This window comes from Eubalaena glacialis, chromosome 15 (genome assembly GCF_028564815.1).
Source record: "Eubalaena glacialis isolate mEubGla1 chromosome 15, mEubGla1.1.hap2.+ XY, whole genome shotgun sequence".
NCBI classification, from domain to species: domain Eukaryota; kingdom Metazoa; phylum Chordata; class Mammalia; order Artiodactyla; family Balaenidae; genus Eubalaena; species Eubalaena glacialis.
Window position 1 is genome coordinate 88,809,743 of NC_083730.1, and position 14,235 is coordinate 88,823,977.

The 14,235-nt window shown below is 48.6% G+C and overlaps 1 protein-coding gene across 2 annotated transcripts in view; it reads left to right on the forward strand.

Moving 5' to 3' along the window:
- Positions 1–14,235, forward strand: part of TMEM132B (transmembrane protein 132B) — a 378,240-nt gene that overhangs the window by 286,026 nt on the left and 77,979 nt on the right. For both annotated transcript variants that reach the window (XM_061169500.1, XM_061169501.1), the window contains exon 4: positions 3,286–3,472. In XM_061169500.1, the coding sequence (XP_061025483.1) occupies positions 3,286–3,472 (187 nt within the window). The remainder of the gene's footprint in view (positions 1–3,285; positions 3,473–14,235) is intronic.

Sequence of the window (14,235 nt, forward strand, 5' to 3'; positions counted from 1 at the left end):
TCTCTCCCCACCCATTGCCTTCCCTCCCCACCACCCTCCCTCCGCAGAACAATCATCATTGTCATCATGAGGGATCTGCTGAGAAATGGCAGGATGCGTTTCCTGGGGACCAGCTGCTGCATTGGGGCCCATCCGTCTCCCCTGCTCCCATTTCTCCGCCTCCTTCTTGCTGGCGTGTCTGAGCTGCAGCCATACTGTGCACTTGAAAGCTGTCCCACGGTCGCATGGAGGGGGCTTAGCTTTTATTACAGGACAGGTTTCCATGGGAAACAGGGCTTCTGGGAAGCAAGTCCTTCTGGGAGGAGGCTATGTGTTCTAGCCTGAGGGGAGAAACGGCCAAGCAGTGTTCCTGCCTGACCCCTTCCAACACACACACACACACACACACACACACACACACACACACACACACACACACGCTTCTCCACCCCAGGGAAAAGAAAAATATCTGATGATTATCTCATGACTGAAACACTGACCCTGATTCCCCAAAGGCAGCTGGTAATTATTAAATTGAGAGAATCACGGAACACTTTCTAAATGGAAAGGCTTATCAAGAATAGATCAGGAACAGGTAAAGTTAATAGTTATAAACCTATTTCCATAGAAATGGACTTATTAGCGGGCATGCCAGCTGCCTAGAAGTAAAAGACCCCCTTCCTCTGGTTTGAGGGAAATGACTTAAATAAAAACTTATGCATAAAAGTGACTCTGACTGGATTGTTATTCCATTTGTAGCTGGTCTTGGGCAGATTCCTGTAGCAGGTCCACAGGAGAAGAACCCACAGTTAAGGGGGGGCCAGCCTTCCCACGCAGACCCTGCCCCCTTTGCCCAAAGACTGGCCACTTCTGCACCCCAAGACCAGAGTGCGGATTTAGCAGGATTAAACTGCTGATAACAGAGAGAGTTATGCCCCTTTTCTTCTTGTGCTGGATTTTCACTTTCTCGGCGGTAGTTTTTCTGAAGTTTACTGAATGCTGAGACCCAGGAGGCATTAGAAGCAGTTCCTCAGATCTGCTTACAAGCACGGTGCAGACTAAAGAGAAACTGAAGATCTGATCTGATAGGGCTGAGCATCTCTTACAGGAGGAGACTTAACAGATGGATAAGTGGAGAATCCCTGTGGTCAGAGAAGTGACTTTAGGCTGGGGTGTGGTGGCTGGGAAAGGGGGGTGACCGAAGCCGAGAAACGAGTGCTCAAGTTCCTAAGATCCTGAAACCCCTCTGGCAGGGCCCCGGGAAATAGGGGTCCCCTGTTCCCATGTGAGCCCACTGTCATCGTCTCATGAGGCCAGGTCCCTTATTCAACACACATTCCCTTCCCCGTGCAGAACAACATGTGCAAATAGATACTTGATGATTCCTAGCTCACGGGTACCCACACCAGCCAGCCAGGACAACCTGGCTAGATAATTTTAATAAATTTGTACTTCAATTTAAATAGCCACTTCTGGCCAGTAACCACTGTATTGGACAGAGCAACGTCAGAGAGTTTCTTAAAACCTTGGCTAAATGGAAAGAACGTTGGACGTGAGTAATTCTAATGTAGTTCTATTTGGGGAAGAATTCCGTATCAGGCAGGTCAGTGTAACTTAGTTCTGCCCACACTATAGCTATACTATAGCTATTTTTTAAAAAATTTTTATTGGGGTGTAGTTGATTTACAATGTTGTGTAGTTTCTGCTGTACAGCCAAGTGAATCAGTTATGCATATACATATATCCCCTCTTTTTTAGATTCTTTTCCCATATAGGTCATTACAGAGTATTGAGTCGAGTTCCCTGTGCCATACAGTAGGTCCTTATTAGTTATCTGTTTTATACATAGTAGTGAGTATATGTCAATCCCAATCTCCCAATTTATCCTTCTTCCCCATTGCCCCCTGGTAACCATAAGATTGTTTTCTACATCTGTGACTCTATTTCTGTTTTGTAAATGAGTTCATTTGTACCATTTTTTTAAATTCCAAATATAAGCAATATCATATGATATTTGTCTTTCTCACAAGGAGCTAGAAGATTTAAAGAACAAATTTACTGTAGCTATCTGTCAATACTGTGGTTTCTACCCTGTTCTTAAGTCTTCGTGGTTGGGGGCTGGAGGAGCTAGCTGTCCACGGTAGGAGATTCTGTTGGGCAAGCAACACGCAACAGGCTTTTTTCAAAACTCTTTCCCTACAGGTTGTGAGTTGGGTGTCTGGGCTGCAGATCTTGCCCTAGATCCCCAAAGGCAGGGAAGAGGCTTCCCAACTCATTTTCGTCCAGGCAGGCCCATTGTTGGTAAAGGAACAGGTTGGTAGGGGTGACTCAGGTTTTCGGAGCTGTGTATCATTCACTCTGCTGTCATACTGCTTGGATCCAGATACAGCTAGATTCAGGGTGACGGACAAAGACTTATGGAACAGAAGTCATTCACAAATCCCATGCTGGATGGCTCTTTGTTTTAACTCTCTGTTTAGTAACTTCTCCCGTCAGTGCAATAGTCAGCCTATAATTATAAGTTCATGTCCATGATGAGAGGCTCTCCCTGTGTAGAAAGATGCTGAGAATGACACTTGCCCTTTTCACTTATATGTGCCCCGTCCACTTTCTTCCCCCTCCTCCAAACAATGTACAGTGTTCAGTGTTGCCACTCCATGAATGAAGGCAGGTGGGGTTTTCTTACATTACATCCCCTCCCATTGCAGGCTGATGACATGAAGAATCCAGCATAGCTCCTTATTAATGTAGCTCAGAGTTGATGTCATGGACTATGCACCTTATGGGGTCCTTTCCCATCCTTGGTCTCACGATGCTTTCACAAGCCCACGTAGGCACCAATATTCTCCCCAAATTCTAAAGCTCAGAGTTTGCACCACGGGTCCACAGCCACACAGGTGAGTAGAAGTAGAAACAGCCAGACTCCAGGCTGTGCCTCACGATTGGAGTAACGGTGGCCCTAGATGAAGGTGTAGGGCCACGTCCCGTGTGTGGTGCTTGGATCGTGGCGTCCGCAGGCGTGGGGTTGGGGAGGACTGAGCTCTGGCAGTGCCCAGAGATGCAGTGCTGTCTGAGCTGCTCATTCAGGGAAGGACAGGGCCCTGCAGACGGATGGTCTGTCCACGCGGAGGTGTGGGCCGTCTGTGGGCAGCCTGTGAATCAGGCTCTGTCGACACCGCCCGTGACCTGTTGAACTTGGCCAGCCTTCTTGGGTTGACAGAGAGGAACGTGGCCATTTCTCGCGTCCTTGACATTGTGCTGAGTCTCAGGTTTTAAACTGCGCTTTACCCTGTGTTTGTTCTGCAGAACAAATGGCTCCTTCTATGAGATCTTGCAAGTGGACTTCGGAATTGACAACAGCAGTGGCCTGGCTGGCGCCCAGCAGATCGCCTGGCAGGTGGAGTACCCGGTGGAGGACGCCACGAGGGAGCTGGTTGTCTCTGAGATCTTTGTCAGCCAGACCTCCTTTGTGGGCATCGTTCCGCTCGCAATGGTGAGATGTCGGGCTTCAGAATCAGTGTCACAAAGATGTTTTCTTCGAGTACTTTTTTTTTTTTTTGCCTCGCCGTGTGGCATGTGGGATCTTAAGTTCCCCAACCAGGGGTCAAACTCTGGCCCCTGGCAGTGAAAGCCTGGAATTCTAACCACTGGACCGCCAGGGAATTCCCTGAGTACTTTTAATATTCAAAGAAACATGAGCCATTTTATAATCTGCTGTTTTCTATGCACCTTGAAGTTGCTTGAGCGAGGGAAATACACTTAAGTTTTATTTTATTTACTTGCTTTCTGTAGCCTCCTTGGAAACTATTTAGGGCCTGCTGTGTAAATCAGCTTTCCTTTGTGGATACTGCTGAACCGTGTCCCGGGGAGCCCGTGTTTTTTATTGGCTCAACACGTGTGCATCTCAGGACCGAGTGTTGTCCTGAGTGAAGACAGTTGCATTGAAATGCATCAGGAGTGTGTGGTGGCAACAGCCTCTCTATATGCTGAGTAAACAGCCCCTGGTCAATTGCCCTGAGAGTTCCCATGTAGCTTGGGGATTGGCAAACTCTAAAATGCAGATGGACCGAAAGAGCCTTGTTGGGAACTGACCAGATGAACCTGGATAGGGTCCCAGAGACCATAAAACCACATGTGTTTCTGTTTCTGGCCTGGGGGTGACCAGCTCTCTCCTCTGAGCTTGGCCGAAGCTCTATTCACAATCAGGCCCAGGGACCACCTCTGAAAACAGTGTCGTGGACAAGGTTCCAGAACCTTTAAAGGACGGTGCCGATGGGTCACAGGGATAATAAACCCCGGGAGTGCAATATTGCTAATGCCCTTTCCCACACTGGAAATGTCCAAGTACATTCTGCGCTGCTTTGACCTTCCTGTCTGGGACCAAAGCATGGGGGTCCACACCTAGCGATTCTAGGACAATCTGGGGGTACTTCTATCATCCATACTCAAAGTTGGATACCAGGGGTGAGATCCTTGCAAATAAAACCCTCTATCCTACAATTAATGCTGCAATTCCCATATTTGTGTTCTTGACTCTTTGCCCCCAAACTCCCTTTCCCTACGTCTCCCCATATCTGGCTCCTTCTCGATTCGACTGTTAAGAGGCACCTTCCCTGACCAGGGAAGCCAAGCTGGCTCTCCATTCCCCTTGCCCATCCCTCTCTGTCCACATCTTCATCCTTTTCTATCTTCTTCATAGATATTATCAGCGTTTGAGGTTTAGGATTCATCATCTGTGTTCCCCCCCAGAAGGAGAGATCCATGACGGTAGGCTTCCCGTCAGTTTTGTCCACAGCTGTGTCCCCAGCACCTAGAACAATGCCTGGGGCACTTACGATTTGTCGAGTGAATGACTGAATCCCGTGCTGTCATCTGAGCTACCGGGGTCGTCTAGTTCTTGAAGGCTGGACGGTTGGACATGATCCACACCAGCAGTGATCTGCATTTTGGTTTGAGGGCGGCCACAGTTTGGTGGGAAAGAGCCCCGTGAAGGGGCAGAGGTGGACGGATGCGGATTTTAGGACAGAGTGAGACAGTCCTATGTTCCCCTTCCCAGGACCTTTTCTGTCAATTCTCCAGATCGACCAAGATCTGGCTGAGGTTGTGTTCTCTCTTTGCTCGAAGTCCTTAGGATTTTGCTGTATGTCTCATCAGTACCAGTCAAGTCCCTGGGGCTTCTGCAGCCTCCTGCTGCTTGTAAGGATGAGCGTCGTGCCCTTCTCTTGTGGGCAGGTGTCGGTTCCGAGAGGAGCTAGGAAGGGATGTATGTTGACCTGCCAGGAGGCTGGACCCAGGACAGGGGTATGGACCTGCGGTCAGCCCAGTACAGCCCACCGACCAATCCAGCTTGCTGCCTGCATTAGTAGAAAGAGTCTTATCGGAACACAGCCTGTTCATTTGTTCTGAATTGTCTAGGTTTGCTTTAATGCCGTGATGGCAGAGGTGAGCATTTGGGACAGAAAGTGTATCCTTGGCCAGAACTTTAATTTTAGCATCTTGTAATAAAGTAACCTAAGGAGAATACTGGTGAATGGGGACTGTTATTCTCTTGTTATAGGGCTTCGGGGGATATTGTCTCCTAGTTTGGCCTTTCCCAATGAGACCTTTGCTTGGTGAGACCCTCCAAAGCTCTTTGGCCAGAGGTGAACTCTCCCGTCATGATGCTGCCTGAAGACCTAACTCATGGCACTGGTCTGAGTGGGGTGCCCCTCACTGGGTCAGGGCACATGGTGGGATGGGACAGAACCTAGGGCAGAAGGAGGCGGTGAAACTTGGGCGAGGATGGAGAGCCTGGCAGAACAGGAAAGCAGGCCAAGATACAGGTCGGCCTGGACAACCTTTTCTCGGCCGCCAGCACTTCCCCGTGGGGCTCATCTTCTGTCCTGTTCCTGTTCTTAGTGACAGGTGCCTGGTGCGGCCCTGGGAGGGGTCCAGCGGATGTGAGCGGTGCGCTTATTTTGGCTGCATTGCCGGCGCTGGTTTGTTCTCTGTGGCACTCGCTCCGCCATCCCCCACCTTCTCCCCCGCTGGGGCCGTCTGAGCTGCTTGCTTCTCCCTGGCTCCTCCAAGGAGGCTGTTGTATGTTTGTCGTGCTCACTGCATGTCTGTGACGGTTCGTGTCTCCCCATCTGGCTGATCTGTACTTAGGGACGGTTCCTTGCATTTGGCTTTAATTCCCACTGGCTGGGAAGGGCCAGGGTTGGATGGTTGACTGGTGTCATGTATCGCAGTGCATCTCTTGCATCCCTGTGAAGAGTGGCTCCGAAATGACTCCAAGGGACCAGAGCTATTTAGTAAAGTTTGCGGTGGAACCAGAGTTGGTAGTTCATCTTTTCTCTTTAATCAGTTGTTTTAGCTGCTTTCCAAACCCGTAACTGCCACAGAGTGGCCTTCAGGGGAGAATTTTGCCTACTGCTCTTAGGGTGTAAGTAACTTTTATGTAATTCTTCCTTTCCCCCCCTCTTCTTCTCCGTTCCCTTCTCCCCCTCCCCCTCCTTCTACTTCTTCTCAGTGGCAACTAACCCTGGACAACTTATGCGTGATGTAAGGGTGCTAGATTACTCGTCCATGGAATGTTCAAACAAAATTGGGCTTGTTATTGTATCAGAGTCTACTGAGGAGTGGAAGCCACTTTTGTAGTTAGGACAGGAAAACTTTAAGTGGAAGCACTCAGGTACACAGGAGGTAGGACAGATGATAAGCCAGGAACAGAACACAGGAGACTCAGGAACCATAGCCGGAGTGGGAATCCACCCACCCCTGGGCTGAGAGGCAGGAGGAGGTGATCCTGGAGCCCAGGGCTGGGGTCCCCTAAGGAACACTGTCTGTGGGGTCAGCGCCTCTGGGAGCCAGAACCCATCAGGGGAAGGCTTGGGAATGGATCTGAGGGCAGACAGGCTCCGGCCGATGCCCTTTTATTGTACGATGTGAGGCTGAGGTCCCAAGGTGTCCCAGAAGCCTGTGCATTCAGAACCTGGCCACGCTGAGCCTCGGTCCTGCTCACGTCTTCTCATGGCTCACCCTTGGCCCAGAACGCTCCATTTGGTTGATTTCTTGTCTCTTTCACCTTCAAAGCCAACTCTCACAGAGGGTTCTCCTGGCCACTCCGGCTAAATTCGTTCTCTCTTTCTTCTATAATTCATGCTTATTTACGTGATGATTCGTGCACTGCCTGTCTCAGTCTGGCTCCAATCACGAGAAAGAATTTGAGCAGGGAGAGGTTGATATAAAGGATCATTAATTATAACAGGGACTAGAATAATGAGAGATTGCTTGGTGAGAAGTGAAGAGAACTCTGAAGAATATGGGAATGGCAGTCAGGAGCCTCCACTGCCCTGGGGTGGAGTTAGGGCATCTGAGCCAGAGGCCTTCCCCCAACCCTCCGAGATCCAGACCTTGCTGGAGAGGGTACATTCACAGCCCACTGAATGAGGAGAAGCTGCTGAGGTAGCATACCAGTGGAAATTGCTGGAAGTCTGGGGACAGCTGTCCACAAGGAGCTGTCTCATCAGAAGCACTTGCTACCAAACCACTCAAAGTGGATGCTGGTGAAAGGTGCAGGTCACTGGGTGCTGCAGGAGCTGGATACAGGGGTGGGGGGGAAGCCACCAGTGCTGGAAGAGTGGCCCAGAATCAGAAAGCAAACACTTTCCTACTGAAGTGTCTCTGCAGCGCCCCCTACTGACGTAGCGTAACTCTTGCCCATTGGCAAAGGACAACCATTAAAGGCTCAGATCCATTTTCCCAGAGCAGGTCATGAGGGGTGAATTTGGAGCTAAGAGGCACTGAATTGATGACCAGAATACTCTCTGTCTTCCTCCACTGGATCACAAGCTCCTCGATGGGAGGGACCCTGTTTGTTTTGCTCACCAGATGTTTTCTCAGCACCAAACATGGTGCCTGATACACAGTATCTGCTCAGCAAATGAGCAAATGGTTACATTTACCATCAGAACCTGAACCCACTAGCCGGATAGCCCTCATTTGCTGTATTAGTTTCCTTTTGCTGCTGTAACAAATCACCACAAACTTAATGCTTTAAAGGAACACAAATTTATTATCTTAGAGTCTGGAGGTCACAAGTCTGAAATGGGTTTCACGGGGCTAAAATCAAAGTGTCAGCAGGACTGTATTCCTTCCGGAGGTTCTGACGGAGAAGCTTCTCCAGCTTCTAGAGGCTTCCAGCATTCCTTGGCTCATGGCTCCGTATCACTCTGACCTCTGCTTCCCTCATCACATCTCCTTTTCTGACCTTCCTGCCTTCTTTTCCTTATAAGAACCCTTGTGAATACATTGGGTCCACCTGGATAACTCAGGATCATCCGCTCACCTCAAGATTTTTGACTTTCCCATTTGCCGTGTAAAGTAACACATTCACGAGTTCTGGGGATCAGGATGTGGACATCTGTGGGGGACTGTTCGTTTCCTACCACTTGCCTTAGGCAGGACCCCAGCTCTCCCTGTCTTGGTCTTGCTCAGGCTGTGCACCGTGCTCTCCATCCCTCCTCCCACGACCTTCTTTCATCAACACCCCGACCCCAGGCTATTCCCTGAGGAGCTCTCTGGACCTCAGGGTCATCCCCAGCCACCCAGCACCTCTGACAGCTCCTGGGGACACCACACTCCTTCACCAGGGAAGCACTTTGAGCTCTGCATTTCCAGAGGACCCCACAGCAGAGCTGCCACAGGCATGGTGATCACAAATCTCTTAGCTTACACACACAGCCTTGCCCCAGGGAGGATGTGGACCACCACGGGCTGGGGCTGCATAGGCTCCTGTAATAGCTCCACATCTTCCTCCTCCAACCTCGGGGCCTGGGAGGCGATCGGACGGCGGAGCCAGCTGGCCTCTTATTCTCTGTGTAGCCTCAGAGCAGTCACCTAAAATCTCTTTGCTTTAGTATCCTGTGTGTGAATTTCCAAGTGAGAATACTTCTCTTGTCTATTGCACTGGGGTGTCAGATGGACCAAATGAGATACAACAAAAACAAACATGCTTAAAATATCAAGGCAAATATAAAAGCCGTGTATGCAGTGGGAAAGTGTCCCAGATAGATTGGAGCAGATTCAACTGTTATGTAGAATTAATGACCCTCTCTACCTTGCCAGTTTTGTTATCCTATTGATTTACCTGGTGGGGGGCGGGCATCTATACTGACAAATTTTCAATTGTTTTCTCCTTTGAGGTAGTTGGCGAGGAAATATTTTGGTCAAGAGTACAGGCTCTTGCGTCAACCTGCCTAGATGGAAATTTGGACCCCAATGTTTACTAGTTTTGTTATCTTGGGCAAGTCACTTAACCTCTCTGAAACTCAAGCTTTGTCATCTGTAAAATGTAAAAATGAGGTTGCCTGCCTCTTAGAGTTTTATGAGGATTAAAGACATACTGCAGGAACACAGCTGACAAAAATCCAGGGGATGGAGAGGACCCCAAACTCTCCTTGAGATCCACTCCCTCCACCCCCAATTCCATGGAACTCCTCAACCCTTGCTTAACCCACATTATTTAATAAACTCAAGTGTCTATTGTGAAAAAAAAAAAAAGCACGTTGGCCTGGCACATTGTAAGCACTCAGTAATATTTAGCCATCGTTATTTTCATCATTGCCATTGTGCTGTCTGACCACATGTAAGTATATGTGTCAGATTTTGCTGAAGGTCAAACAGAAGTTCAATCTCAGTACGGGTGGTGGATTCTCCACCTAGAGGAAAGAAAGAGCTTGATTTGATGAATCAGATACAGCCGTGGTGCAGGATGGAGAGGAGAGATGATGGTGGGTAGGTAGTCAAGACAGCTGCTGCCCACTGAACATCTCACTCAACCTCACAGCATCTTCTGAGGAGGGACTGCTATCTTGGGATTCAACCCCAGTATTATGATTTAGAAGTTTGTTGCCACAGTGTGTGACCCTGTGTAGTGTGGGGTGCTGTGGACACCCCTTGGGTAGCAAACCAACCTCTACTTCAAGAAGGTAAATATGCAGCTTTAGGGGAAATCATGATAGAACTGGGGAGAGACCCCAGGCATGGAAGCCAGGGTGGAGGCTGATGCCATAGTCCAGGCAGGAGGGTCTGTAGAAGGACAGAGAGTGGTGACGTACTCATCCACCCACCCATCCATCCATGCATCCATGCATCCATCCATCTATCCATCTATCCATCTATCCATCTGTCCATTCATCTGCCCATCCATCCATCCTTCCATCCATCCAATGGTCCATCGATCCATCCATAGAATGATCCATCGATTGATCGATTGATCCATCCATCCATCCATCCATCCATCCATCCATCCATCCATCCATCTGGTCAATCATTATACAATCGACCACTTATTTAGCATACACTGTGTGCTGGATTCATTACTTTTTGGTGCATGGAAAGGGATAAAATGGAATTGATGGAAATTTTGAGTTGATCACCAGGCCTTGGAAACCATTGTGTCTAATGTTTCCATTTTAGCAGACAGCACAGATGGTCAACACCTTCAAAAATCCCATCTTAAAAAGGGCAGTCAAAAAAGAGGAGTGTCACAACCTAGGGCAATAACGATGTTCTCTGCATCATCTTTAAAATCTAAAATTTAGAAATAGTCTTTGTGCTGCCCCCTCCATGGCTGGGAAATGCCAACTTTGTGCCTGTTTCTCTTCCCTTCCCTTCTTTTCTTTATGAAAGCACGAGTTTTCTTTTCTCCCCCTCCCTCCCACTCTGTCCCTCATTCCCTTCAATTCCCTGCAGTCTTATGTCCAATTACCGAGCTTTGAGCTTAGAGATTTATTTCCGTGGGTGGCTTGGAGTTTAGGGTTGCAGCCCACCATTCCACTACAGTTCTTAAAACTAAAAAGCCCAGCTCTACGCATGCAGATAAAAAACACATTATCTTTCAGAAAGTTGGAATCAAAAAATGAACCTGCTTGGTGAGTTTCTAAGCAACTGGGCACGCAAGCAAGGAAAAAGCAAGAGATAATCAGACTCCTTTTTAGCCGTATTGGCCTGAAACTTTACAGCAAGGCCTGGGCACAGATACTTCTTTATTTCAAATAATATTCGTGTGTCTACTCTGTGTTCTAGTGAATGACGATGAACAGACACACAGAGTCTCAGCCCTCCTGGTGCTTATTACATTCTAGGAGAGGAGAGTACAGAATGTAAGAAACAAGTGCCTCTGATCACTTCAGACAATGATGTGTGCTCTGGAGAAATTCATGCTGGGTCACAGAACAGAGAGACTGGCATGGAGGTGGGCAGTGCTAAGAGATCAGGAAGCTGTCTGTCTAAGGATCTGGCGTTTGCCCTGAGAACTAACTGGTGAGAAGGAGCCAGCTCTAGAAGGCTGTGGAGGAAGAGCATTCCAGGCGGAGGGAACAGTGTGCATCTTCAAGCAGAATTAAACTTGGTTTATTTGAGGAACTCAAAGAAGGCCAGGCTGTTGGAATGTAGACCGCAAGGCGGGGGGGCGGGCAGGGGAAAGAGATGAGATTGGAGAGGAAGCCAGGGGCAGCTTTTGCAGGCCTTGGTAGTAACAGATAACCTTTCATGGGCTTTCCAGTGTCCAGTTATTGGTGTCTGTATTAGCCTCCTCTTGCTGCTGTAACAAATTACCGCAAACATAGTGGCTTTAAACAACACAAATCTATCTTACAGCTCTGGACATCAGAAGTCTGAGATGGGTCTAGAGGACAAAATCAAGGTGTCAGCAGAGCTGCATTATTTTGGAAGCTCTAGGGGAGAATCTTTTCCTTGCCCTTTCCAGCTTCGAGAGGCGCCCGCATTCCTGAGCTCATGACCCCACGTCACACACCACTCTGACCTCTGCTTCTGTTACCATGTCTCCTTCTCTGACTCTGACCCTCCAGCCTCCCTCTTGTAAGGACCCTTGTGATCACACTGGGCCACCTGGATAACGCAGGACACTCTCCCCAGCTCGGGATCCTTAACTGAAGCACATCTGCAAAGCCCCTCGGTCGGTCATGTAAGGTCACATATTCACAGGTTCTGTATCAGGCAGTGCCTCCGGAGCTGTGTTCAGATCCTGCCTCTGACACTTAGCAGCTGCGTGACCTTGGGCAAGTGACTTAAGTGTTCTGTGATGGCTCAGTTTCCCCATTGGGAAAATGGCCCAGGGCTGTGGTGAAGTCACATGTGGAAATTTCCCAGAATAGAGCCTGGCGTTAAGTTAGTTGACAGAAATAGAAGTGGTGGCCATTAGCTCAGGACAGCAATAGCACGCAGAGTGGAGAAGAGAAGGGACTTCTGGCACCGTGGTATTTTGAGGTCATTGGATTAGACAAGACACAGGTGTGATGTGTGGAGAGACGTTTTCACAGTGGGAGGCTGCAGAGCCGGAGGGGGACCGTGTCAGGGGAGCCCAGGCTGATAAACATTTTGACTCTAGCTTGCAGGTGGGGAGCTATATCTCTGAAAGATCTGTTTCCCTTTCTTTTTCTTCGATTCTTGCTCTCATAAGAGGGAGGGGTCCCTCCTCCCCCTTCCCCATCCCCGCCACCCAGGGCAGAGCCATATGAAACCATTTTGATTTGATTTGTTGGCACTCTGCTGCCTTGCTGTCTGGGTCCAGGCTGCTGGTCCAGTGGCTGCAATTCACTCCGCCTGCCTTATTGAAATTCCAATTGTTCTGTACACCCTGTATTTTCTTGGGATGATAGTCCTGATGGCACAAAACAATCAGGGACTTAAATCTCGTGAAGCTCCTGCTTCATGTCACAGAGCATCTCTCTCCCTCCCTCTGTGGCTGTTTTCTTCTTTGCCCATTTGCTTTTTGCATGTGGCCCAGGATTCAGAGGGGGCAGACTTTGTCCTGGGAGTTTCCAGCCCAGAGCCAGCTCTAAGGAGGGATGTTTCGCCCCAGGCAAGGTCCAGCAGGCATCTCCTGGGCCTCTTGGGGTCTGTTACAGCTCCAGGGGGTCTTAAGTAATTAAGTCGGTAATTCAGAAAGCTTCGAAGGCTTGTGGATAGGTTTTTTCCCTGTCCTTTGTCTTTTGTTTTGTTTAAAACTTAAAAGTAAAATCTAACTAAATAGCGCTTGAATGCATCCTCCTAAAATCTTACGGATAAGGCTCAAGGGTTCACGGACTACCCGCAATTCCAACCCCCTTCCCTAAATGAACTCTGTTTTATCCTTTTATTTTTTTCATCCAGGGCTTTGTATCTACCTTCACACACAGATATGTGGCTGCAGACAACAAAGGATTTTGTTTTATACGTGGCTGTGTGTGAAAACAAAGGGCATTGTGCTGTGTATCACATTCTTTACAGCCAACACTCTGTCTCGGAGGCTTTTTCATACCCGTGTGAATAGAGCTGCCTCGTTCATTTTTTAAAAAACCGCTCTTTAGTTGTCTGTGGGAGGCTATTCCATAGTTTATTTCCCTACTGGTGAATATTTAGGTGGTTTCCATTTCTTTCTTTTCTTTTTCTCTCTCTCTTTTTTCTACTACCATGAATCTTGTAAAGCTCCACCTGGTTTAGAGGTGAAAAGAGAGTTCTAGATCATGTGCCAAAAGGTAGGGGCTGTTAGAGGCAAGGGTGAAACTGGTGATCAGTCAATAGTCTGTTAGTTTCCCGGGGCTGCCATGAAGAATTACCCCCAACTGCATGGCTTAACACAACAGGAGTGGATTCTCTCATAGTTCTGGAGGCCAGAGCTCTAAAAACAAGGTATCAGCAGGGCCCTGCTGCCTCTGATGACTTGAAGATTCTAGGTTCTCCCTTGCCTTCCAGCTTCAGGTAGCCCCCGGCATTCCTTAGCTTGTGGCCACATCACTCCCATCTCGGCCTCTGTCATCATAGGGCTGTGTGTGTGTCTGCGTCTCTGCGTGTCCCCTCCTTAACAGGACACTGGGCATTGAATTTAAGCATCCGGTATAACCTCATCTTAACTAATCACATCTGCACAGACCCTTTTTCCAAATAAGGTCACATTCTGAGATCCAGTGGACATGAATTTGGGGGGGGACACTATTTAACCTACTACGGGGGTAAGAAGCGGGGAGGGGCTACACATAGGCCACCGACTTGCCAACTAGGATCTGGGTGGTATTTGGGGCAGCCCCGTCCTACACCTTCAACATCTTCAGTGCGATTTGATGTTCTGGAAAATGACTCTAAAAGGCCATTAGGTCTTTAGTCATTAACTCAGCTACAAAGCCTTCACATTCTGTAGTGTTGATTCGACTCCATTTACCAGGACAAGAAAGAGATGCCGATGCCTCTGAAAGGTATGTTTGTGGAACCCTG